The sequence below is a fragment of the Schistocerca americana genome, chromosome 5 (genome assembly GCF_021461395.2).
Source record: "Schistocerca americana isolate TAMUIC-IGC-003095 chromosome 5, iqSchAmer2.1, whole genome shotgun sequence".
Lineage (NCBI taxonomy): Eukaryota > Metazoa > Arthropoda > Insecta > Orthoptera > Acrididae > Schistocerca > Schistocerca americana.
In genome coordinates, this window is record NC_060123.1 from 156,682,598 (window position 1) to 156,709,849 (window position 27,252).

Sequence of the window (27,252 nt, forward strand, 5' to 3'; positions counted from 1 at the left end):
TGTTCAATATGTCCTACATGGACATACACAAAGCTGGCATGATCATCAGCCATCAAGCCATCGGTGTAAACCACTTCATGGCCTCGGTATACATATCAAGAATCGAGATGAAGTGGCAGTAGAGAGCCGCGGAGTTAACTGAGTCCTTAAGGCCATGTGACAGGTCCAGCCAAAGCTACAGCCTAAGTGTAATCCATGGAGGTGTAAGTGAATGGACCTGAAGTATAGGTGGTAATGGCAAGGACTCCAGTTCAGAAAGAAGGGATCGGACACAAACTGCAATTGGAAGCCCTGACCTCAGCTGCCGATGCAGGAAATGAACCGCCGTGGGTGGGAAGAGGAGACAGTAATTCGGATGTGCAGGAGAACTACGAATGTGTGTAACATAACTGGCCAGGAGTTGTGCACGCATAACCTGCAATGGAGGGAATCCGGCCTCCATAAGGACACTGGTCACCAGACTCATCCTAAAAGCTCCTGTTGCTGGAGGAAAACCACAGTGGTGCACTGGGTTGAGTAAACATAACACTGAAGGCACCGTTGAACCACAAACCAGATCCTCATAGTCAAGGCAGGATTGAACAAGGGTTCTGTAGAGCTGCAGCAGCGTAGAGCGATCTGCACCCCAGTTGGTGTTCCTCAGGCAGTGGAGGGCATTGAGGTACTGCCAGCACTTCCGTCTAAGCTGATGAAGGTGAGGAAGCCAAGTCAATCGGGCATCAAAAACCAGTTCTAAGAATCAATATATCTCGACTACAGTGATTGGATCATCTTTGAGGTAAAGTTTTGGTTCTGGGTGAGCGGTATGACGCAAACAGACTTTGCGGCCAGAAACCGTAAACTGTGGGGCTAGAGCCCATGACTGCGCCTTGTGGATGGCTCCCTGTAGGCGCCTCTCAGCAACACCAGTACTGGTGAAGCAGTACGAAATGCCAAAGTCATCTGCATACAGAGAAGCTGAAACGGACAGCCCTACAGCTGCTGCTAGACCATTAATGGCCACTAAAAATAGAGATACCCGCAATACAGAGCACTACAGAAACCCATTCTCCCGGATATGGTGAGAGATATGGGAGGCACCAACTTGGACACGGAAAGTATGAAGTGAAAGAACATTTTGTATAAAAATCGGGAACGGGCCTCAAGACGTCACTTGTATAATGTGGCAAGCATATGGTGTCGCCAGGTGGTTGTCATATGCTTTTCGTAAACCAAAAAGATAGCAACCAGGTGTTGGCGTCTTGAAAGGCTGTTTGGATGGCTGACTTGAGGGACACAAGATTATCATAGTAGTAGTAGTAGTAGTAGTAGTAGTAGAGCGACCCTGGCAGAAGCCGCCCTGACATGGAGCCAGTAGATCACGTGACTCCAGGACCCAACCCAACCGCCAACACACATACGTTCCAGTGGCTTACAAAGAACACTGGTGAGGATGATGGGACGATATCAATCCACATCAAGCGGGTTTTTACCATGTTTGAGCACCGTAATGATGGTGCTCTCCCGCCATTGCAATGAAAAAATGCCATCGCACCAGATCCAGTTGAAGATGACGAGGTGATGTCACTTGTAGTGAGGTGAGATATGTTTAATCATCCAATGGTGGATCCAATCTGGCCCAGTAGCTGTGTTGGGGCAATGTGCAAGAGCACTGAGGAGCTCCCACTTTGTAAATGGGGCGTTATAGGATTCACTGCGGTATGTAGTGAACGAGAGTACTTTCCCTTCCATCCACCTTTTGAGAGTGCAAAAGGCTGGGGGTAATTCTCCGACACAGAGGCTTGAACATAGTGCTAGGCAATCGCAATTGCATCGATAGATAACACGCCATTTATGTTAACACCAGGAACACCTGTTGGGGCCTGGTACCCGAAAATGCATTTTATCCTTGCGCAGACTTGGGAAGGTGACATATGGCACCCAATGGTCGAGACATATCTCTCCCAACACTCCTGCTCCCGCTGTTTGATAAGTTGGCGAATGTGGGCACGGAGCCACTTAAAGGCTATGAGGTGCTCTAGGGAAGGGTGCCACTTATGCTGCTGTAGAGCTTGCCGACACTCCTCAATTGCTTCTGCGCAACTTCTGGCGACCGCCAAGGGACTGCCTTTCGAAGGGGGCACCATAAAGAGCGAGGGATCGCGTTTTATGCCGCAGAAAGGATTGTTGTAGTCACCTGTCCAACCATCACATCAATATTTCCATGTGGGGCAATTCAACAGTGACAGCAGAGGTGAAAGTTTCCCAGTCCATCTTGTTTAAAGCCCACCTGGGCAGGCTTCCATGTGCCTGATGCTGGGGCAGTTAAAGGAAGATGGGGAAGTGGTCACTACCACACAGGTCGTCATGTGCTCTCCAGTGGATAGATGGGAGAAGTCCTGGGCTGCAAATTGATAAATGAATGGTCGAGTAACTACCAAGAGCCACAGTGTATTGTGTGGTGGCCCCAGTATTTAAGAGACAAAGGTCTAACTGAGACAGTAAAGCTATGATATCTCTGCCTTGGCCAGTACCCATGGTGATACCCCACAAGGTGTTATGGGTGTTAAAATCTCCCAAAAGTAGGAAAGGTTTAAGGAGTTGATCAATCAGTGGAACTAATACATTCAGGGGTACTGCACCATCTGGCGGAAGATATACATTGCAGACAGTTATTTCCTGTGTCGTCCTTATTCTGGCAGCCACAGCTTCAAGAGGGGTTTGAAGGTGCACAGTTTCATTACAGACTGATTTTAGTACATGAACACAAACTCCACTGGACACCCTATTATAGTTGCTACGGTTCCTGTAATACCCCTTACAACCGCAGAGGGCAGGGGTCCACATTGCCAGGAACCAAGTTTCCTAGAGGGCAATGCAGAAAGCAGATGTAAAGCTTAACAGTTGCCATAGCTCAGCCAGGCGGTGGAAAAAAACCGCCCCAATTCCACTAGAGGATGACGTCATTGTGAGACTGAAGGCATAGAACATTCAACGAGGCAGTTTACACCTCAAGGTCACCTGCTGCCACCAACTTATTGCCTGTCTGGGGGTCCGGCGAGATCTATGTCCTCAAGCCAGAATCTCCACCTTATCCGCAAATGCATAGCTTGTAGGTAGTGATGGTGTGGGTGCACTGCAATGCCCGTGGTCTTGGGGATCTTGTTTTTGGATTTCTCTTGCTGGTCCTTGGGTTTCCCTGGCTGGGAGGACTTCACTGATTCAGTCTCCGGGACTGAGGACGAGTGTGAAGCCCTACGACCAGCTGCTTTTGGGCTCTTCAGCCACTGGCAGGTGTCATCTTTCCCACTAGCAGAAACCCGGGAAGGGAGTGATCCAAGGGACCCCTTCCTAGCGAGAGGAGCTGAAGAAGACCTATGCTTCTCCGGCACAGAAGTGGGGACTGATATCCCCGATGGTTGAGGGGGGGAGGGGGTGTTGGTCACGAAGTAGGTGATGCAGCAGCAACAGGGCAGGTGTAGTCTTCTGATTATGAGAGGTGACTGGGGTTGGTGGAATAATTGGGGCTAGAACTGTTGTAGCGGTGGCATAAAACGATGTCATACGTACAGGATTCAAATTTCCTCTTAGCCTCAGTGTAGGTCAGTCGGTCCAGGGTCTTGTACTCCATAATTTTCCTTTCTTTCTGGAGAATCTTGCAGTCAGGCGAGCAAGGCAAATGGTGCTCTCCGCCGTTGACACAGATGGGGGGCGGGGTAAATGGAGTATTGGGATGTGAAGGGCGTAAGCAATCTCAACATGTGACGCTGGAAGTACAGTGGGAAGACATATGGCCAAACTTCCAGCATTTAAAGCACCACATTGGGGGAGGGATATAGGGCTTTACATGAAAGTGGTAGAGCACCACCTTGACCTTCTCGGGTAATGTATCACCCTTGAACCTTGACCTTCTCGGGTAACGTATCACCCTCAAAGGCCAAGATGAAGGCACCAGTGGCAACCTGATTATGCTTCGGACGCAGGTGGACACGCCGAACGAAATGTACACCTTGCCGTTCTAAATTGGTACACAGCTCGTCGTCAGACTGCAAAAGAAGCTCCCCATGAAATATGATTCCCTGGACCATATTTAAGTTCTTATGGGGCGTGATGGTTAAAGAAACAGCACCCAGCTTGTCACAAATGAGTAATGCCCATGACTGGGCAGAGGATGCCGTTTTGATCAAGACTGACCTAGATCTCATTTTAGACAAGGACTTCACCTCCCCAAAGGTCAAGAAGGTCAAGGTTCGAGGGTGATACATTACCCGAGAAGGTCAAGGTGGTGCTCTACCACTTTCATGTAAAGCACTATATCCCTCCCCCAATGTGGTGCTTAAGTGATGGAAGTTTGGCCATATGTCTTCCCACTGTACTTCCAGTGTCACATGTCGAGATTGCGGACGCCCTTCACATCCCAATACTCCATTTACTCTGCCTCCCATCTGTGTCAACTGCGGAGAGCACCATTTGTCTTGCTCGCCTGACCGCAGGATTCTCCAGAAAGAAAGAAAGATCATGGAGTAGAAGACCCTGGACCGACTGACCTACACTGAGGCTAAGAAGAAATTTGAACGCCTACATACTGTACGTATGACATCGCCTTACTCTGCCACTACAACAGTTCTAGTCCCATCTGTTCCACCAACCCCAGTCACCTCTCATAATAAGAAGGCTACACCTGCCCTGTTGCTGCTCTGCTGCATCACCTACTTCGTGACCAACATCCCTCCCCCTCCCAACCATCGGGGATATCAGTTCCCACTTCTGCGCCGGAGAAGCATAGGTCTTCTTCGGGTCCTCTCGCTAGGAAGGGGTCCCTTGGATCACTCCCCAGGTTTCTGCTAGTGGGAAAAATGACACCTGCCAGTGGTTGAAGATCCCAAAAGCAGCTGGTCATAGGGCTTCACACTCATCCTCAGTCCCGAAGATTGAATCAGTGCTCCCAGCCAGGGAAACCCAAGGACCAGCAAGAGAAATCCAAAAAGAAGATCCCAAAGACCACGGGAATTGTGGTGGCACCCACACCATCACTACCTACAAGCTCTGCATTTGCGGATAAGGTGGAGATTCTGGCCTTAGTATTGAAGGGCAGCGTGGAGGGTAATATCGTAGAGGAAGACCAAGAGATGAACACACTAAGCAGATTCAGAAGGATGTAGGCTGCAGTAAAATACTGGGAGATGAAGCAGCTTGCACAGGATAGAGTAGCATGGAGAGCTGCATCAAACCAGTCTCAGGGCTGAAGACCTAAACAACAACAACAACAACAGCAACAACAACAACAGCAGCAACAACAACAGCAGCAACAACAACAACAGCAGCAAAGTGAAGCGTGAAGGGACAAATACAGCACAAAAATGTACAGGCCGTCCTCATCTGTTGACTGACAGATACCGCCAACAGTTGAAGGGAGTTGTAATGTGTAATTGGCAAACATCTATCCAGACCATCACACAGGAGTTCCAAACTGCATCATGATTCATTGTAAGTATTATGACAATGAGGTGGGAGGTGAGAAAACTTGGACTTCATGTTCGAGTGGCTGCTCATAAGCTACACATCATGCCAGTAAATGCCAAACGACGCCTCGCTTGGTGTAAGGAGTGTGAACATTGGCCAATTGAACAGTGGAAACACAGTACACAATGTGGTGATCCAATGGTAGGGTGTGGATATGACGAATGCCCAGTGAACGTCATCTGCCAGTGTGTAGTGCTAACAGTAAAATTCAGAGGAGGTTGTGTTATGGTGTGGTCGTGTTTTTCATGGAGGCGGCTTGCACCCCTCGTTTTGCATGGGACTATCACAGCACAGGCCTACATTGATGTTTTACACACCTTCATGCTACCCACTGTTGGAAGAGCAATTTGGGGACGGTGATTGCATCTTTCAACACAACTGATAACCTGCTCATAATGCACAACGTGTGTTGGAGTGGTTACATGACAATAACATCCCTGTAATGGACTGGCCTGCACAGAGTCCTGATCTGAATCCTAAAGAACACCTCTGGGATGTTTTGGACCACTGACTTTATGCCAGGCCTCACCAACCAACATCGATACCTCTCTTCAGTACAGCACTACGTGAAGAATGGGCTGCCATTACCCAAGAAAATGTTGCAGCACCTGACTGAATGTATGCCTGTGAGAGTTGAACCTGTCATCAAGGCTAAGGGTGGGCCAACACCATATTGAATTCCAACATTACCGACAGAAAGGCACCACGAACTTTTAAGTCATTTTCAGCAAGGTATTCGGATACTTTTGGTCAGAGAGAGAAAGAGAGAGAATTTTTTTTTCATGCACCCCTCCCCTCTCCTCTCTGTAGCTCATCAAAAGATGACTCTGACAGCTAGTAACTTTTCTTTCTTTTGCATGTGCCTACTGACAACTCAATGCTTCTGATTTTCGGTGAGTGGTCTCCTTTAACCCGAAAGTATTTGCATTCTACAAGAACTTTCCTGTAACGTGAAATAGGGCAGTGAATAATTCTTGAATTTCATGGCAGATAAAAATATAGCTGTATTAAATGTCACTAGCCAAAAATTCGTATATGTACATGGAGGACCTGATATTCTTCCAATTGTCTTGCATACAAGATCGGGCACTATTATCTTCTATTCTTCAGGAAAAGACTGCTATTTTTTCTGCTGAACAACACATCTAAAATCGCTTTAAATTATGAGGGGCCCGGTAGTTCGACTTAGTAAAACAATAATTTAACTGTTATCCAATAAGCTATATACCTCTATCTGAAAGATTTTGCATCATTATCAAGTACCTAAACTTATTCCACAGATGTACTAAACAATTTTTGCATGTTTGAAACTAATTGCAAAAAGAAGTTTAGCTGCCAACACTTCTTGTACAAAGATGAAATCAGTGTTATGGCATTATTTTGATTACATTGCATTAAGTTCGTCTCACCTGTCCCTGAAAGGGGTAGATGACTCATTTCTTGACAAAAGTTGACATTCATTATCTGTGCACTTGGAAGAAGTTACTACATCACTTAGACTCGAATCCGGGCTTCCTGAAAGCTGCTCCTGTGATCTTCCGTGCTGGCCTGGAGGTTGATACACCTTCGTTTTCCTCTGCTCGCGTAGAGAATCGTACACATTATGTTTGTTCACATTTTGTAAATTAATCTCATCATCGTATTCGTTGCCCTCCCTATCGAAACCAAATTTTTTTGTTTGGTCATTCTTTGCAAACAGCCCTAAGTTTGTGTCTCTGTGTGTACCATCAAGAGAGATATTTGAGAGGAACGTCAATGCGGCTATCCTCCTACGCGACCTATTTCTTTTTAAAGAAGCCGCCATATCATCCTCATTCCACCACGTATTTTCGTCGAAATTTTGTCATTTTGTACCAAGTTCTATCACTACGCATCGCTAACACAAAAAAGAAACAGAAAACTATTGACACAAGAACTGTAATCTACGAAACACTCGTGGGACTGTTATGCCACAAACGGTACATAGTAAAGTTACTACAGTTTATCGCGATTTCGCTGCAGTGTTGCATATTTATCTTCTCCATACGAAACTCCATTTTCGGCTACACTAAACATCCACTCCATCAGCTCTTCTCCCACTACCCGCTTACATAGTACTTACTCCAACGTTGACCAGTGATATTTTTGTTTTAGCACAGAAGTCAGAGATATGAGTAGCGGCAGATTGTTACTCCACAAGGAATATCTCTGAGTGCGTTTTGTGTTTATGGTAGCCGAGAGTTGAGTGTGCGTTGGAAGAGTGGAGTAGTGTTTGGTGTGCCCACATGACATAAAAAAATGGATGCTGGTGCCGGGGCTGGGAGTCGAACAACAAGGTTTATGATGGAAGGCGTGGGTGCTAGAGTGATCAGAGGACCAGACTGGAAATGGGGAAAACAGGTCGGAATCACTACGTGTGAAATGTGTAAGTGGACGCTTTACTGTGTTAATATTATTTTTACATTTACTTTTGCAGGACGGTGGGGAAGGACACGTAGGAACTGTTCGAAACTTTGAATCACCAGAAGAAGTTGTTGTCGTGTGGGACAATGGAACAGCAGCGAATTACCGATGTTCAGGAGCGTATGATTTACGGATTTTGGATAGCGCCCCTACAGGTAGGTCTTAACTGACCCCTCTTTTTTACAGTACTAGCACGGCAAAGTGTATCATTTCAGAAACCGACCATGCCAAAGTAACATCCTGTACCCCTGCATTTGCAAGAATTGTAGTAGCTAGGTATGAGATCCATGTTACTGAAGATTCTTTAGCCATGAAGTGATAGGCCCTAATATATTTATTTTGTTTACTTTCTTGTAGGTAGGTAGTATCACTCTAGTTGCACACGACCTACACATGACTTCTTGTACTAAACATGTTGTTTTCCTGTTCTGATTCATATTTTGTTGATTTTGCTGCATTGTGTTTATTGTGATATTTTCTGCTGATTTGTCATGTACACTCTTAACATAGTTTTTACATTTAACAGTATTTATCAGAAGTTCATTGACATGCAGAGGGTGTAATACATAGTCATAACTGTAAGAAATGTAATTTGGTTTCCTATGTCCTTGCATCAGTCCCACTAATGACCATAGATGTTAAGTCCCATAGTGCTCAGAGCCAGCATCAGTCCCATTTATTGTGAATGAAAGATTTCTATGTACCTGATACATGCCATCAAAATTGCTGAAGCATTTAATGTAGCATGGATATCATTTACATGTATAATGTTGGAATGGTGATTACGTTTGGTTTGTAGGGCGTTCAACTGGGTGGTCATCAGAGCACATACAAAGTCCAAATTTTTATGCAGTCCAATTTTTTTCACAGTCCAATCTTGCCACTGTCACAAATGATGATGATAATGAAATGATGATGACAACACAAACACCCAGTCCCCACCTTGTAGGGAAAGTTAGTTATCAAAGTTATTTATTTACTTGTTACATGAATCGTATCTCCTATCTCTTGTTACATTGTGGAATATATCAGTTAGATTACAAATGCAGTGCATTGTCTCAGTGAAAAATATGGCAATATTATGACCATTTACATGATTGATTTTCTTTTACATTAATATTTTATATTTTCTATATGATGATTTACAGGCCCACTTAAGGAATTGTCAAGCAGCCGTAATTTCTCTTTAGGTTTCAGGTTAATGTGTTCTCCACCTAATTGGCTAAATGGTTGGGGGTTTTCTGGTGTAATATTAAATGAAAAGAAATAAAAAATACTAACAGCTATTTTGTGTTCTTTACTTTTTGTTACTTTAAAATTTTGGGCAAAATGCTTGATGTCAAAGACAGTTGAATACATAAAGAAATTTATTAAAATTCTGCATCAGGCCAACATTAAAAATCTGTCGGAAACACTTATTGCTGTACTGGCCCAACTCTCAACCAACACTTCACAGTAGCTCTCCTGCAAACTTTGTAAGTTATGTTTACATTTATTTTTTTCTTTATTGCTCACAGTTTGCCCAGTGACAGTAAACAAGTACATAAGTGATCTTTCTACTGCACATTATACTTTCTTTCTTCATTAATAAATTTATTATTTTATTGTTATCAACTATAACTGTTGAATTCTCTCACTCTCCCTCCCTCCCCCTCTCCCCCCTCTCCCTGCCTCTCCCCCTCCCCCTCTCCCCCCTCCTCTCTCCCTCCCTTTCTTATCTAATTTATATTCTATTGATCCAATTTTCCTCCAGTTTACTGTTCTTCACATATGAAGTGGTTTTATACAGGTGTTTATTTTTGACATTGTAGGATTTTTACTTCTAAGAGTTTTTTTCCCCCCCTATTCTGTGCTGCACATTCTTTCTTATAACCAGATGTACATTTACCTTCTGTTTCTTGATCTGTTGCATCAATTCACTGGATCCTATACTCCCCCCCCCCCCTTCTCCCAATAGGAAATGAGGGAACTTAATACCTACTACTTGATATTGTCATCTGATTTATTCAGTATAAAATCATGCTATGAACATATATTTTTTGCAACTATAACATAACTTCACTAAATGGCTCTCTTAATCATAGATTTGTCATTTTAATTAATGTTCAGGGCATTAGGGAAGCAATCTGAGTCAACCTGCATGCTTTGACTTTTGACGTCTTCAGTAGAGTGGAAACACCTACTTCCAGCATATACAAAATGGTGATGATGTCATCACTACATACACATACAACAAACATGAGCAAAAGTAAAATGACACAAGGACAACTCACTCCAAAAATAAAATGAAACTAATGGGACAACTGCGGGAAATAGGGGGTTTAGAGTGGGCACAAGCTAAATACACTCCTGGAAATGGAAAAAAGAACACATTGACACCGGTGTTTCAGACCCACCATACTTGCTCCGGACACTGCGAGAGGGCTGTACAAGCAATGATCACACGCACGGCACAGCGGACACACCAGGAACCGCGGTGTTGGCCGTCGAATGGCGCTAGCTGCGCAGCATTTGTGCACCGCCGCCGTCAGTGTCAGCCAGTTTGCCGTGGCATACGGAGCTCCATCGCAGTCTTTAACACTGGTAGCATGCCGCGACAGCGTGGACGTGAACCGTATGTGCAGTTGACGGACTTTGAGCGAGGGCGTATAGTGGGCATGCGGGAGGCCGGGTGGACGTACCGCCGAATTGCTCAACACGTGGGGTGTGAGGTCTCCACAGTACATCGATGTTGTCGCCAGTGGTCGGCGGAAGGTGCACGTGCCCGTCGACCTGGGGCCGGACCGCAGCGACGCACGGATGCACGCCAAGACCGTAGGATCCTACGCAGTGCCGTAGGGGACCGCACCGCCACTTGCCAGCAAATTAGGGACACTGTTGCTCCTGGGGTATCGGCGAGGACCATTCGCAACCGTCTCCATGAAGCTGGGCTACGATCCCGCACACCGTTAGGCCGTCTTCCGCTCACGCCCCAACATCGTGCAGCCCGCCTCCAGTGGTGTCGCGACAGGCGTGAATGGAGGGACGAATGGAGACGTGTCGTCTTCAGCGATGAGAGTCGCTTCTGCCTTGGTGCCAATGATGGTCGTATGCGTGTTTGGCGCCGTGCAGGTGAGCGCCACAATCAGGACTGCATACGACCGAGGCACACAGGGCCAACACCCGGCATCATGGTGTGGGGAGCGATCTCCTACACTGGCCGTACACCACGGGTGATCGTCGAGGGGACACTGAATAGTGCACGGTACATCCAAACCGTCATCGAACCCATCGTTCTACCATTCCTAGACCGGCAAGGGAACTTGCTGTTCCAACAGGACAGTGCACGTCCGAATGTATCCCGTGCCACCCAACGTGCTCTAGAAGGTGTAAGTCAACTACCCTGGCCAGCAAGATCTCCGAATCTGTCCCCCATTGAGCATGTTTGGGACTGGATGAAGCGTCGTCCCATGCGGTCTGCACGTCCAGGATGAACGCTGGTCCAACTGAGGCGCCAGGTGGAAATGGCATGGCAAGCCGTTCCACAGGACTACATCCAGCATCTCTACGATCGTCTCCATGGGAGAATAGCAGCCTGCATTGCTGCGAAAGGTGGATATACACTGTACTAGTGCCGACATTGTGCATGCTCTGTTGCCTGTGTCTATGTGCCTGTGGTTCTGTCAGTGTGATCATGTGATGTGTCTGACCCCAGGAATGTGTCAATAAAGTTTCCCCTTCCTGGGACAATGAATTCACGGTGTTCTTATTTCAATTTCCAGGAGTGTATGTAACAATACAAAACACCACATCATCCCAAAACAAATATTATTAAAAAAAAATTCTCAATTTCGACATAACGCTACAGCCACAAAACCAGTAGGAATCGTATACTTCACTCTACCTGTATAGCTCAAGAAAGCCCCTGATCCCAAAAGACCAACATCTGCAATTCTGAAGAGTGGACTTTGACATTTCACTTGACCTGTATAGCTCAAATGAAGCCCTTTGTAACAAAAAGCCAATGCCTACAACTCTGAAAAGTGGAATTGGACGTTTCACATGACTTAAAAAGCTCAAACGCAGCCCTTGGTATCTTCTGGTAAATCACAAATTAAAAAAGCACAATCACAAACTTTGCACACATACATAACTTGCTAGATCAATTAAAACACAACTTAAACACACACAAAATCACAATTAGTGTATAATAAAACCAAGACAAAAGTTATTTACCGACAAAAGCCTCTAGCGAAAATCATCTATGTTGATCAAAGCTGGCGCCCGTGCACACACACGATGACAAACACCAAATTAATCACACCTAACAAATATGCCAAACACATAAACATAACAGAAAATATCTTGTGACAACTCACTGAAAACAAAACAAACACTTCCAAATCTATGTTACAGGCACAAATAAACCCATGCTACCACAATGATAACCAAGATTCAAATGAACTCAATACCACACTTTAAACTTAACATGTCATCATCCACCACCAAAGGGTGCCATCAGATTCAACAGCGCAACATATACAAATGTGAACCAACTCAAAAACAGTGTATCCTAGTGACATCACACATTGCAACACCATTACTTAATAGGTCAAAGCAGACGGGTGGAATCGAGTGCTTGCAGTGACCCATCTTCAGGTAGATCTCATTGAGTAATTACTGATAACATCTTTTAATAAAAATACTATTCATTTAAAGGTGTAAAACATGACGGTACCATGTGTGATACTTGCCGCCAACAGCCAATTTTTGGAATTCGTTGGAAATGTGCGGAGTGTGGTAACTATGATTTGTGCTCAATATGTTATCATGGGGATAAACACCACCTACGCCATCGCTTTAATCGGATCACAACTCCAGGAAGTGAGAGGTAAGTATATTGTAGCTGTTGTTATCCACTTCAGAAAACTGTTATAATAAATTAACTTTGATGTTAAAATTATTTGTGTATTTATTACTTACACATTAACTGCAGTCTGTATGTATGGTTACTTTCTGTTTTCCCTGTGAAACTGAAATATTCACTGAAAAACACTTTAGATGAAATAAATAATTGCAAAACTGTGGATTTAATGCTCCAACTTTAAATTAACTTTATATCAGTGCTTCTTCACCAAAGAGCTCAGTAACATCAAATATTTCTGCAATTAGCAATCATTGCATATGACTGCCATGTTGAGGAACCAGATTAAATTTCCAATACTGTTAGGAATTTTTCCTTGATGGGAGGACCTGGACGGAGGCGCTCAGTCTCTTGAGGTGAATTGAGGAGCTAGTTGAAAGTAAGGTAATAGCTATGAGAGCTGGAAAGCTGATAGCGGTTTACTGAACCTATGCCTTTCCATACTCCATCTGAGTGGTACCATATGGTAGAGGGTGACACAGCAGTCAGCCAGCATGGTGTGGGTCTTTGGGCCTGATTGTAGAGCTATAATTTCTGTCAAAAGCCAGGGTGGCTTTTTCGAATGACCGAGGCCCATTTATCTCTCATTATTGTCCACCTAGTTTTGTTTCCAATGATTTTGTTGTTGACATATCAGTATTCTTTGTGTACTCACATCATGTTCTGCAACAGCAGGTCTCAAATAAGTACACTGAAACTAATTCATAACATTAGTTTATTTAATTGTAAAATGCTTATTTAAAAAAGTGATTTTTATAGGTTTTTTCCGGTTCTAAAAATATATGTGTGATATGCAACTGCAAAGTTAGATGTAAGTGTTAAATGGTTAATTTGTCTTGTAATTGCTTACCTAGGAGAAATTTCTGTTTGTTGAGGTATTATTTTGGTTGGAACAGTGTGTTAAAGGCCACACCATACTGTCTGACTGAAGACGAACTACACCACCTTTCATTGGAGGAAGTAAAACTTAATTTATTTTGTTTCAGTTACTATACAGATTCAAGAGTGAAGCCCTTTGAATGTATTCTTAAGTAGTTATTGTTGAAGGTTTATCTGTGCTAATTTAATTAATACTGGAGTACAGCATGCCATTCTTTGATTGGTAATGTATGTTGGCATAATTTTTCTGTGACTCTCTTTGTAAAAAAGGGCATCCAAATTAGTATTGCAGTTTGGATTAAGTAAAAAGTCAGTTGCTTACTGGTAGACTTGAAAACAGTGAGTTTGTTTGTGCTGTGTCTGTTTTTTTAGTTCAAATTACATTTTGTAATTTCTTTAACAGTAGTATCTCTTAATAGCTAAACTGCCCTGTGTGATATATGTGGATGCCACCACTAGTTAGTGAGGGGGTGTTTTGTGGCAACTGGAAATTCAAGTTTAATATGTGCAAATGCTTTGGCATAGTACCTAAAGATGCTCATCAGCAGATTTTTAGGCTTTGTTGCAGACACAGAAAAATAACTGAAATGGAGGCTAGGATATGATCTCTTCAGGCAGAACTTGTGGACACAAAATTTGAATTAAGGTAATTACAAGAGGAAAAAAAGACTAGGACATTGGAAAAGGTAGCAGCTAGTGGACAAACCGAGGCCAATTCGCAGAGTTTTTTCAGTGTCTGGCTGGATAATAAATGTGACCTGTTACCTGAAGCAGGAGATGAAGAGTCTAATACAGCAGTAGATGAAAAGGGTGCAGTAGACTGGTTGAAAGAAGATTGTAGCTAGATTGAAAATAAAACCAGATAGGAACAGAATGTTTTGCTGCTATATAACAGACAAAGGAAGACTGTAGAGTGACAGTTTTTGGAAAACTCGTGGTTCCAGGTCATAAAGGTTGTGAAACCAACTATGAACATTGGCACTAGTGATCTATCAGAGAGATCACGGATAACAAAAGGCATTAAAGTATTGTGTAGCATAAAGAGAGGATTATAAAAATGGTCAGGATAAGCACGAATGTGCAACTGATTTTGTATTGTAGAAGGTATTTCACGTTATTGAGAAAATTTGTAAGAAAAATAAGAAAGTTTGCATGCCTTCTCGGTAATCCTATAAATAAAATAGAAACAATATGGAGGGTCATTAGAAGGGAAATAGGAAAGCCTGTCTGGGTCAAGCTGATTTAGTTATTTTATATAATGACCAAATCATCCATCACACCAAACATATAGCAGACCTCTTTAACAGCCGCTTTCTAAATGGAAATAAGAAACTCTGTACACTCAGCTCAAAGAAAAGTCTTTGTAGTATTTACAACAATGGCATAAGCATTTACTCATTGTTAGGTAAATCCAGCTTCTTACAGGGAAAGCAGAAAAACAGCTAACTGTTGAAAGCAAAGCTTTTCAGTAAAACCGTGTTTTGATGTAGCTACTGTACTCACCCGTATATTTAATACACCAGTTTCATGAGGTACCTTTCAAGACCTACCCCCATCAACCAAGGACCTTGCCATCGGTGGGGAGGCTTGCGTGCCTTAGCGATACAGGTGGCCGTACCGTAGGTGCAACCAGAACAGAGGGGTATCTGTTGAGGGGCCAGACAAACGTGTGGTTCCTGAAGAGGGGCAACAGCCTTTTCGGTAGTTGCAGGGGCAACAGTCTGGATGATTGACTGATCTGGCCTTGCAACACTAACCAAAACGGCCTTGCTGTGCTGGTACTGTGAACGGCTGAAAGCAAGGGGAAACTACAGCCGTAATTTTTCCCAAGGGCATGCAGCTTTACTGTATGGTTAAATGGTGATGGCATCCTCTTGGGTAAAATATTCCGGAAGTAAAATAGTCCCCCATTCGGATCTCCGGGCGGGGACTACTCAAGAGGACGTCGTTATCAGGAGAAAGAAAACTGGCTTTCTACGGATCGGAGCGTGGAATGTCAGATCCCTTAATCGGGCAGGTAGGTTAGAAAATTTAAAAAGGGAAATGGATAGGTTAAAGTTAGATATAGTGGGAATTAGTGAAGTTCGGTGGCAGGAGGAACAAGATTTTTGGTCAGGTGAATACAGGGTTATAAATACAAAATCAAATAGGGGTAATGCAGGAGTAGGTTTAATAATGAATAAAAAAATAGGAGTGCAGGTAAGCTACTACAAACAGCATAGTAAACGCATTATTGTGGCTAAGATAGACACGAAGCCAATGCCTACTACAGTAGTACAAGTTTATATGCCAACTAGCTCTGCAGATGATGAAGAAATTGATGAAGAAACACTGAAATCAACTCGGGATCTGACGGTTGTCATTCCCTCCGTTAACTCAGAACGTTAATGTCCCTGGGGGACAGATGTGACTCCGGCTGGATCCCATGGATCCAATCTTAACCTTCTTGTTAAATTTTGTGTGAAAGTCTCCCCACGGCAAAACAATCACCACTTTACTAGATAACACAACATAAGATAAAGTTATTCTGTTTTCCACTCTATCCTAGATGAATTTTGAATCCTTTCCGCAAGTCGCCTGTAACTTTGCTGGTATTATTAAGTTTGGAAGAAGCAATAGTCAAAATGTTTCCAGAGGTTACTCTCACAGCCACTTTTCGGTCTATCATTTCTTCTACCTGTTCCTCCAGGCTACTTATATTGATCATATCTGAAGTTGCTAGTTTCTCTTTAAAGTTTAATTCCAGGTTATCTACTTGAGTATTGACGCCTGCAATTTGCGATTGGACTATTGGTAATAACTTCTCCTGCTTCTCAACACACTCTTTTAAGGTGTGTAATCTATGTTTTACAGCATGAAACGTAACATTAAATACACTTTGAAATGATCCTAATTTTTCACCAAGTTCAGCTTCTACATTATTATATTTATCTTCAATGTCACATTCTTACTTTTTTGCTAAGTCCTGAAATTGGTTACTCTGTGTTTGACTAAAGTCAGTGAATAGTTGGTTTACATGACTGCTTAACGAACTAGTGAATTCCTCTTTCAAATCTATTTTAAAATTCTCTACTGTAGTAGCTGCGTCAAATTCCGTCTTCAAATTTCTCATCCCTTCACATAAATTACTGAAGTCTTTACTTTGTGCATATACCTTAGCACTTAACAATCCTAAAATTTTATTCTGAACATCCAATTTATTACTTAATTGACTATTCACTGTGTCTATTTCTTTACTTAAATTAGCACTCTGTGCATCCAGTTTTCCACATAAAGTTGCATGTATTTCATTTCTCAAAGAAGCACCCTGGTCATCTATTTTATCATTTAATTGAGTGTTTACTGAGTCTAATTTAAGACTTTGAGCAGTTATAGTTGTATTTAGTTCTTTTCTTAATGAAGTATTTTGAGCAGTTAGTTCCTATCTTAAAGCTACTGAATCTACCCTTTGGTCATCTATTCTATCACTTAAAGTTTTGATCAAATTCACTAATTCAGACCAGTCTGGCATTTCTTTACTCACTGTCATAGCCATGGCTGGTTCTGAAGTTTCCCACTTTTCTGAGTATTATCCATATTCTTCTTACCTTTATATCTAGTAATCATCCAAAAAAATTCTACACTGAGTATAATAACTATACTAACTGTCTGTTATTCAACAGTTTCTTTAACTTTACACTAAAACAATTATTGTTTTGCGCTCGCCGGGCATAGAGTTCTAGCTGTGTTGGTGAGCGGATGTGTAAGCAACACCGGTGAACAGCGCTGACAGGGCGACGTCAAATGTTGGTTTCAGCGTCGGTGAGCATATCTGGAATCAGCACCGGTGATCAGTGACTGGTGCCGGTGTCGTCGGACTTAGGCTGGTTTCTACGTCTATGTCCCCACGATGTGTGTGACAGCTGCTTACTCCCCTTCTTTGATGAATTATTCTGGTCATATTTCTTCTTAATCTAATACGTCAGAATCTTCTCTCTCTTCTTTTAATGTTATATCTTTCTTACGTCTTCTCTTTTATTGCATTTGTTAATTTTTACCATTTGAACTTTTAGGCTGAATCCAATTCCATGAAACAGTTCTCTTGTCTTGTTATGCCTGGTCGCTATGGCAACACATTATATCTTCTACTTCGATTTCCTCTCAAAATTCCCATGTTTTTGAGTCCTTTTCGCTGATCACCACATTCTAACGATGTGTCACGATAAGACGTGTGGAGTAAAATACAAACTTTATGTTTTCACCAATTAATGATGTTTTGGACTATGCAGAATAACATTCTCACATTCCACATATAAATATCTCCATCTTCTCGTATTTCACTCATATTTCGAGCTTTAGAAACATTTTTAATTAACATTCATATGTGAGTTGGTTTAAGAAGCACTCGTAATTTATTAACATGAACTATGTCTTGCTTCGTTCAGAGCTAAGACATGAAGTATAGTTAACAATGTTTCAACTGTTTTTCTTTTTTCTCATTACAATAGACAACAATATAAAACACCATAAGATACATAAACACTTCTTGTTCTTCTGATACGGTTTCCGTGGTGCGAGCGGCAAACACTTGTTGACGCCGTTCGACTGTCTTGTCTACCTTGCGCTCATGACGCCTTTCCAGCCTGCCCACACAAACATGTGTTACACAGTATGTATGTTCTCTCACACTTATTCTTAAAATATCATGTGTTCGAGACAGTGGAAGGATGAGTGGTTCTGGAATTTCAGCAGAAATTCTTGAAGCACTACAAGTCATCGGAACGTTAGAACGTAATGTTCCGATGACTTAAAGTGTGAGTGTGGTTCTTGGTTATAATGGCTTATTCCCCCAAACCACCTTCCACTTCTTTACGAGGTGACTCTTCTTTACTGAATTGCTGGCTGCTAGAAATCCTCTTGACTTCTTCTCCGCTGAATAACACAAGGTACAGGAATTTATAGACTCTTTCTACTTATGAAATAAGTAGACATACAAACTTTACTTTTCGTCGACTAACAATGTATTTGACCTCCATGTATTTGACATCTCTCGTATAGTCGGACATTAGAAACAAATTGAGTTACAGTTACAAGAAAGTTGGCTTAGACGCCATGACCTTTCCTGACATGAATCATAAAATGAGTCTTGCCTCTAACAAGGTTGCGTCAAGAGTCTGCAAGAGTACTTTTTCAACGGTTCATGTTTTAATAACAACAGTCACTGACACTATAAGCACAGAGCTTCATATAAACTCCATGGTTCTTCCTTACACACTCACTAAAATGTCTATGGATTGCATGACAGGTGCCGTCTGCCTGCCTCGTCTACTTTCTTCCTGCGACTGATTTTAAACTTGCACATACAAATACGTGATGTGCAGTAGGTAGGGCTCTACCATCCCGCACTCATATCCAGAATATCATGTGTTCGAGTCAGTAGAAGGCTGAGTGCTTCTAGAATTTACACAGAAATTTTCAAATCACTATATATCCCCCCCCTCAGATTGAACACAGGATATTTTATAAATAATCATTATGCAAACGATATCACTCATAATAAAATTTCATATCTTAACAGTATACATTTCTTACATATGTTTATATATGTATCTTTCCTTTCCATAACAATTCTCTGTCCTCTTTTGAATAATCTTTCGCTTACTATTCCTCTGCTCTTTTTTTTATTTTACTTTTACTTAAGACATAAGCATTTTCTCGTGGTTTTTTAGTCAGCTTTACTAATATTTAGGAATTGTGGGGACTCTTTCTCTTTTCTTTATTTCCTTTTTTTTTTTTTTTTTTTTTTTTTTTTCTTTTCATTATTTGTCGGTGCTATCCAACCGCCATATCTACTTTTTTCCCGTGACTGATTTTAAACCTGCACACACAGACTTGTGACGCGCAGTAGGTAGGATCCTACCATCCCACACTCATATCCAGAATGTTGTGTGTTTGAGGCAGTAGAAGGCTGAGTGGTTCTAGAATTTACACAGAAATTCTCGAATCACTACAATACTAGCATTAATAATATGTTTGGTGTGGATTCTTTCAGTGCTTTTGGTTTTTCCATTTCGGATACAGTGCACTTCGTTTCAAATCAGGTTCCTACCTGCACTTAGATTTCCTATGTTCTGAGTTCTCATCTCTTTTGTTTTGGATGGGTTAGGTTGTGCCACTATTTCCTGCGACCCAGATTACCCTGAAACTTGCGGCATGGCTGCTTGAGCTCAGAGATGTTCTTATGAGAGGTAAACAGTGTAGTATCATCTGTGTAACATATGACAGGATGTGGTATGTTGTAAGGCAGGTCATTGTTTGCAACAATGAAAAAGAAGGGTCCTAGGATAGATCCTTGGGGAACACCTGTGTCTATCTCGAGCAAAGAAGAATGCATATTCCTAACTGAAACGAATTGCTTCCTGTTGTTCAAGTAAGAAGTGATGATGGCTAAAGTGTGCTTTTGCAACCCATTGTATTCCAATTTCTTTAGTAGGATGTCAACAGGAATGCAATCAAATGCCTTGCTTAAGTCACATAATACAAGTGATACTTTGTTTTTGTTTTCAATAGCAGATAATGTTCGATCAATGATTTCTAAAACAGCAGCAGTTGTGTTTTTTCCCTTGCGAAATCCAAACTGAAAGTTACAAAGTAAGCCATTATCTTCAAAGAAGGTATTTAGCTGGTTGTGCATAAGTGTCTCATATCTTTTTCCCTTTTTATGAACTGGGATGACTTTAGAAAACTTGAGTGTTTCAGGAAAAACTTCAATTTCTAAGCATTTATTGAAAATACTGGCTAATGGTGAGCATATTAAGTGTTATATATGAGTTATAAATTCTCTCTCTCTGCTCAGTCCTATGAATACAGATGTGCTTGTAAATCTGGTGTATTGTGTGCATTTTATTTTTAGGTTTCCTTGTAGCTCTAGCTTTTGTTAATGGAGAGCAAGAATTCCATAGTTCTATAAATTTCTCAAAAAAAGTTACCAAAGGCTATTTCTGTTCCCAATTTCCCTGGTTGACATTTGTATACCCAGTCCCACTTTTCCTTCCTTAACTTATCAATAAACAATGTTATGTACTCCTCTTTTTGTCCTCTCACCAGCACAGAGTTAGGTTCGGTAGTTTTAATTGGCTGTCTCTTATAAAGTGTAAGGAGCAAAGGATCATGATCTGCAAAGTGTCCTCCTACAATTGTGACTCTAAAATATTCCTCAATGAAATTAACTATAATGTTGTCCAAGCATGCATCCATACGAGCAGAACACTTATTTGTACACTATAAGTTTAATGATCTTAGTACTTTCAAAAATATTTTTGTGACTTGTTTGTCTGTGTTAGCCATTTCAATGTTGAAATCTCCACAGACAGCAATTCTTGTCTTAAATTTCAATTTTTTTAAATTGATAATTCAAATTTCAAAATAAATAGGGAAACATCACCATCTGGGGATCTGTATAGGCTAACTACTATTATGTTTTCATCCAGCGGCTTAACACAGCTGAGCTCTGCATGTAATTCTGAGCTATGAGTTGTTACATCAATTTTAGAAAATTTCACTCCTTCTCTTACAAAAATACCGTATTTATTCGAATCTAAGCCGCACTTTTTTCCGGTTTTTTGTAATCCAAAAACCTCCTGCGGCTTAGAATTGAGTGCAAAGCAAGCGGAAGTTCTGAAAAATGTTGGTAGGTGCCGCCACAACTAACTTTTGCCCACGAATATATGTAGCACTACACAGGCATGCTTTGCAGGCACAAAGATAAATGCTGGCGCCAAAACCTCTGCGTCAGTAAATAAATTTAAAAAAAGGTGGAAGACGAGCTTTTTTTCTCCACCCCGAGTTTCGACAACTGCATTTTCATACATTATCCAACAAAGTAAATACAAATTCCGTATTGTTCATCTTCGAATGTAGCAACATTTCAATGTACTACGAAAATCCGACTGGCAAGACTGTTTGGGATATTTGACAATATGGCCAACTCTACGTTCTGAATTTTTTCCTACCTGTGAGAAGAGATGGTTGCTAATAGGAACTTTTATGAACTGTGAATCACATGCAGTATTCTCTTCACCATAAGAATAATACAGATATAAACATTTTGCCATGTATTGTATCGTGTTTGCTGCTGTCTCATTTAAATCGTTTCTGCATAATAAACTACGAAACTAGAGTGAGACAAGAGCAAACGCGGAAGAATATACATATCATGTCATGTTTATATTCATATTATTCTTATGCCTAATAGTGATACAGTCAGAAATGAAGCACGGAGATTGACTAGATTTTTGAATCTAAAATGGCTCTAATTTCTGTACAGAATGTTGTGTACTAAAGCGGCGTCTGCAAAGATTTTCAAACGGAGAAAAATTTTCGCTAAAATCTCATTCAGAATTCTATCATACGCAGTATATTATTTGGTTCTTGTTGATCATTATCAAAGAAAGCAGCAATGTAAGTAACAACAAATAGCAGTTTCTTCCATTGTTTCGCTAGTGACACGATTCCTTTTTTTTTTTTTAAAAAGCGGCGGTAGCGCGCACAAAAGCAAGCCATGCCGCGAGCGGCGACAGGCCGGCAGAATGCGACAAACAGTGCATGACACATTACAGTAATGCATTAGAGTGACGTAAACACCTATAACAAAGAGAATGGCGCTTATCAGATCAAAGAAAAATAAGCAATCAATTCAAACCAGACGAAGCACGTGAAAAAGGAAGGGTACCCGTATAAATACGGACGAAGCGCCTGACACATATCAATGACTACCTGGTAAAGCTTAACTGCTAAGCTTACGACTCGAACCAAATGACTGTAGCTGTATTGTCATTCATTCGACCCAAATTTTGTCTCATATTACAATCGAGCAACTTTGTTTCGATGTGGAGGTGTGGTCTAAAACTTTTCTCTCCCCTTGAATTTCAAGTCTCAAATTTTAGGTGCAGCTTAGATTCGGGAAATTTTTTTTTTCCTTGATTTCAAGTCTCATTTTTCAGGTGCGGCTTAGATTCGAGTGCGGCTTAGATTCGAGTAAATACGGTACCTGCACCACCATTCTTTCTCTGCTTTCTACATATGATATCGGCCACAACATACCCCTGAGGGACAAATACGTCTACTTGCTCAATTGTTAGCTCGTGTTCAGATATACATATAACATCTACAACCAAATCATTAAAAAGATGTTCTAATTCTAAAATCTTATTTCTAATGCAACAGATATTGATTTGTAAAAAAGTTAATATTTTGTCTTTATCTGTATTTATTTGGGGACTCTTTGTCCTCACAAGTTGCTTGGAGTATTAGGCCTGGTCACTGTCTTTAATCCACTGATACTGCCTCCTTTGTTGTTTGTTTGTATCTCAGTCCTTCAACAGTTTCTGTGGCCGTCAATGCATTTGCTATGTGACTGCTCCTCTTTTCCACCCCCAGTGTAATGATGCGGCAGAACATATTATTGGCATGGTCAAGGCTCAAATGAAGAAGTATGTTGCGGACTGCTCCGGACACTATGCCTTGACATGCTTCTTGAGTTCCTGCAGGTTTATGTCAGCAAGCAGCGAGGGATTGGAGTCCAGCCAAGACGCTCCTTCGTCACTAGCTACGCATCCTCCTACATCTGTTCATGCTGCCCCACCAGCAGCCATCGGTGCAGCCCTCATCACAGTTTGCTCCTGGCTGTACAGTCTGGTCTTGGGGGTTTGGCTGCTGACTAAAAAAGATTCCAGCCACGATCCACAGTTGTTGCCGCTTCTGTATGGCCTGCACCAATGAGGGGATGGTGGTGCGCCATGGCGATCAGCTGCGTCTTTGTGGCATGCTGAGAGCCACGGATTCATCGCTGCTGCCCTCCCTCAGCACCTGTCCAGGTCTCACAGGGCATCCCTGCTGCAGGGGAGATTCACCCCCCCCTCCCCCCCTCCTTGTGTAGGTCGCTGCCTCTGGCCTCTCCTCTGTGGTCCATTGCCTCCCACATGCTGTGGGCTATTCTCGTAACGCCTTGCTGCCACCAGCATTTCTTTTGCTGGCTTCCCAGATGCCATCGGGTCCTTCACCGCCAGGTCCCTGGCACATCCACGCGAGCTGCCGGCACCTTCACCATTGGTGCTGTTCCTCCAAGCCGATGTCCTGGACTTAAAGGATCAAGTTTTCAGACGTCAAGATGCTACCAGCAGCCTTGTCAACAGTAATCTCCTGTGGTACTTGGTTGGGAGACGGGGTGGGTGGCGGGGGGGTGGCCACCGCATATGTCCAGGGATGCGCCACTTCCATCCCTTCTCACCCTTTTTGGCCTAGAACCTCTTTCTACCGCCACTATCATGGCCACAAATTTTGTTAATTGTGGCCTCTCTATTATTTGTGTCTTGCATTACAGCAATTCAGATCTGTAAAAGACAAGATGCATCATAATTTCATAAGGTCACTGCATATTTCAAATAGAGATTACTATTGCACACAGATACAATGTAGACTTATGTAGCAAGTGTGTGGCATCCTCCAGACACTGTTGATTGACATGTAATATGTTTATGGGTATTTGATATACCTGTTAACTACGAAGTCACTGTAAATAGAGTATATTAGAAGATCTAACAAGAGCTATGAAAGAAATCTCCAGAAACACAACAAAGGGATCAATTTGGGATTTGCCTGACATGTTTTAGGGAAACTATGGACAAGCTCTGTGATGCTGTGTGTTGTTCAGACCAGTTTTCAAACCTGTGTGGTATGCTTGATTTAATTTTTTGTGCACTTCACTTTGGCTGCAAGCAACATTCAGTGTTGAACTTAATTCCTCTATCTCTTGTTGGCTTTTAGATTCACAGGTATATAGTGACCATTGTGGGATTATCATGGAGGGGCTGGCTGATATTCATGAACCACTGTTGACCACCTTCATACTGTCAATCTAGACTTGCTCAGAGTGGTTACCAATGGTGGCTGCAAGTTGTGCCAGATCTAAAACTGTTTTTCAGGGTTGGTTGCATGTGTTAGATGGCCAAAAGCCAAAGCCAAAGTTCCTGACAAATAAATTTGTGGCACTGCCTCCTGTGATAATGAGGTGAAACAAGTAGGCCTTGCCTCTTCCGCTTTGTCAAGATCTAGGCATGTACAGAGATGAAAGAAGTGGCTGTTGATTGTAGGTAGTTCCAACATAAGGCACATAATGGGACTTCTTGAGAAAATAGTGTCATGTAAGAGAAACAAGTGAATTGTGCAGTCAGTGTGTGTTCTGGGACAAATCATCCACTTGGTGCAAGAGAAAATTTCAGTATTAATTGAGAACACAGGTTGCAGTCAACTGCAGACACTGCTGATGTCAAAAGAAACAAAGTCTGCCACCTGAGATCCAAAACTATTATCTGCTCTTTCCAGAGACCTGTAGATGTGGTAGACAGTTAGCATCATTTTTGGGATCTCAGCATTGCTGTTGGTTTGCAACATGATTCCTCATTACAAGGACAGTTGCAGCCCTCTGATCTGGAACCGAGTGGAGGGTCTCATCTAGAGACATTTTTGGGCTTGAAATGAGCTTGGCTGCAGATTCCTTGCTGTGTGCAGTACAGGGTGAAGATTTGGAAAGTTGCCCTGGAAAGACCAGGTATGCACAGTGCACTGGCAACAGTAACTCTGGTGTCAGAGCATGTGCACATAATTTTTCTTTCTTTCTTTCTTCCCAACATCAGATCAAGTACTACAACATGTAGAGAGCAAAAATTTTAAAATACTAGTTGTTGACTGCCAGAGCATGTGCAGTAAAGTGCCGAACTTGGGTCTTATTAGAAAGCAGGAGTCCTCATGTCATATTAGGATCTGAGACTTGATGAAATCCAAACTAGAGCATAGGGAAGTTTTGACATCACAAATAACACATTTTGGAACAACAACTGAGACTTCTTCAGAGGAAGTATGTATACCAACAAGCGGGAAAATTAGGTGTAGTGAGGTCCAAAGCGAATCCAACTGCGAACTAGTGAGATCAATAGCCACCGTAGTTGGTGGACTTAGATGCATGTCTATTGGTCACCTGATGGTCACAAAATCTTAAAAAAAGAAAAGCTTAAACTTAATAACATGGGAATACCCTGAGCGTATGATAGTAATAGATGGTGATTTTACAAGGGTTGGAACTTTAGTAGTGACAACTATTTATTTACAGCTCGTACAAAATAGATACATGTTTCAAAGTTTTACTGACCTTCAAAGTAGTCACCAGCAATTGTGTATAGCCTGTTGCCAGCAATATGGAAGTTGCAGGATGCTCTTAGCAGTGCCAGTTGTGTTGACAGTTTGAGCAGCACGGTCTATTGCCTGACAAATTTGTAGCAGTTCTGAAGCGAATGCCATGAAGTGTTTCCTTCAATTTAGAAGTTGAGATGAACTCACGAGGGCTTACATCAGGGGAGTGTAGTAGGTGGTATAGCGCTTAGCAGCCCCATCAGTCAAGCGAATCAGTAACAGCCTTCACTGTATGTGCTTGAGCATTGTCCTGCAAAATGATGGCCAGGTCCTGCAGAAAGTGTCATAACTTCTGTCTCTATGCTGTTCATTTTTGGAACACAACCTACGACCAGCAGACACACTGTTTGAAATAATTTTCGGGGAATGATCTCAAAAACCTGCTGGAAAATTAGAAATACGAAATCAATTTGAGATTCCCTGTTGATAGCACTCATTACTTCATGTGAACAAAGAGCTAGTTGTGATTCACAAGAATGATATTTTCTCAATTCGTGATGACTACTTGTGACTAAATTGTTTTGTTTGAGATAGTTCATAATGTTCAGTTACGGTATGTGTTCCAAATTCCTGTTGAAAATTGATGTAAGTGATATGGGCCTGTAATTCAGTGGATTACTCCTATTTCCTTTCTTAAGTTTTGGTGTGGTCTGTGCAACTTTTCAGTCTTTATGTACAGATCTTTTGTCAAGCTAGAGGTTGCATGTGATTGCTAAGTATGGAACTATTGTATTAGCATACTATCTGGACTGGAGGACTTGCATTATTAAGTGATTTAAGCTGCTTTACTACATTAAGGGTATCTATTTATGCAAGGGTAGGCTGAAAAGTAATGCACACATGCTTGTAGAGTGCAACCTAAATGACCTTGAGAAACACTCCAAGTGGCATGTAAAATATAACTTCCCCTTCCATACACAAGCACAGTTTGAGCATGTTGCATTCATACTACATATTTTGAATAGTGGAAGGATAGAGATGTGTTGTAGTGCTGTTCAACGAGAGATAACAGCATGCTGTTATTGAGTTTTTAACAGCTGAAAAAGTGCCTCTTAGTGAGGTTCATCATCATTTAGAGGCTGTTTATGATGACAGTGCTGTTGATCGAATTGATGGGTAATAAAATTTCATGATTGTGAGCCTGAAAAAGCCATAATTGTTGATGAAACACACAGCACACGTCCGATCACTGCCACAGACAATAAACATTGCAAACTCATCAACGGTTTGATTTAAAGTGATGGAACGAAAAAACTTATTACGTATTGGGAAAAATGTGTTGGTCTTAACAATGACTATGT

At 41.9% G+C, this 27,252-nt stretch overlaps 2 protein-coding genes across 3 annotated transcripts in view; one reads left to right on the forward strand and one right to left on the reverse strand.

Moving 5' to 3' along the window:
* Nucleotides 1-7,604, reverse strand: part of LOC124616795 (CDK5 and ABL1 enzyme substrate 2) — a 179,612-nt gene extending 172,008 nt beyond the window's left edge. For both annotated transcript variants that reach the window (XM_047145210.1, XM_047145211.1), the window contains exon 1: nt 6,912-7,604. In XM_047145210.1, coding sequence (XP_047001166.1) covers nt 6,912-7,306 — 395 coding nt within the window. In that variant the 5' untranslated portion in view covers nt 7,307-7,604. The remainder of the gene's footprint in view (nt 1-6,911) is intronic.
* A 100-nt stretch (nt 7,605-7,704) lies between these two features.
* The window catches only part of LOC124615605 (E3 ubiquitin-protein ligase mib1), a 617,197-nt gene continuing 597,649 nt past the window's right edge, over nt 7,705-27,252 (forward strand). The window contains exons 1-3 of the mRNA XM_047143599.1: nt 7,705-7,881; nt 7,958-8,099; nt 12,643-12,814. Coding sequence (XP_046999555.1) covers nt 7,780-7,881; nt 7,958-8,099; nt 12,643-12,814 — 416 coding nt within the window. The 5' untranslated portion in view covers nt 7,705-7,779. The remainder of the gene's footprint in view (nt 7,882-7,957; nt 8,100-12,642; nt 12,815-27,252) is intronic.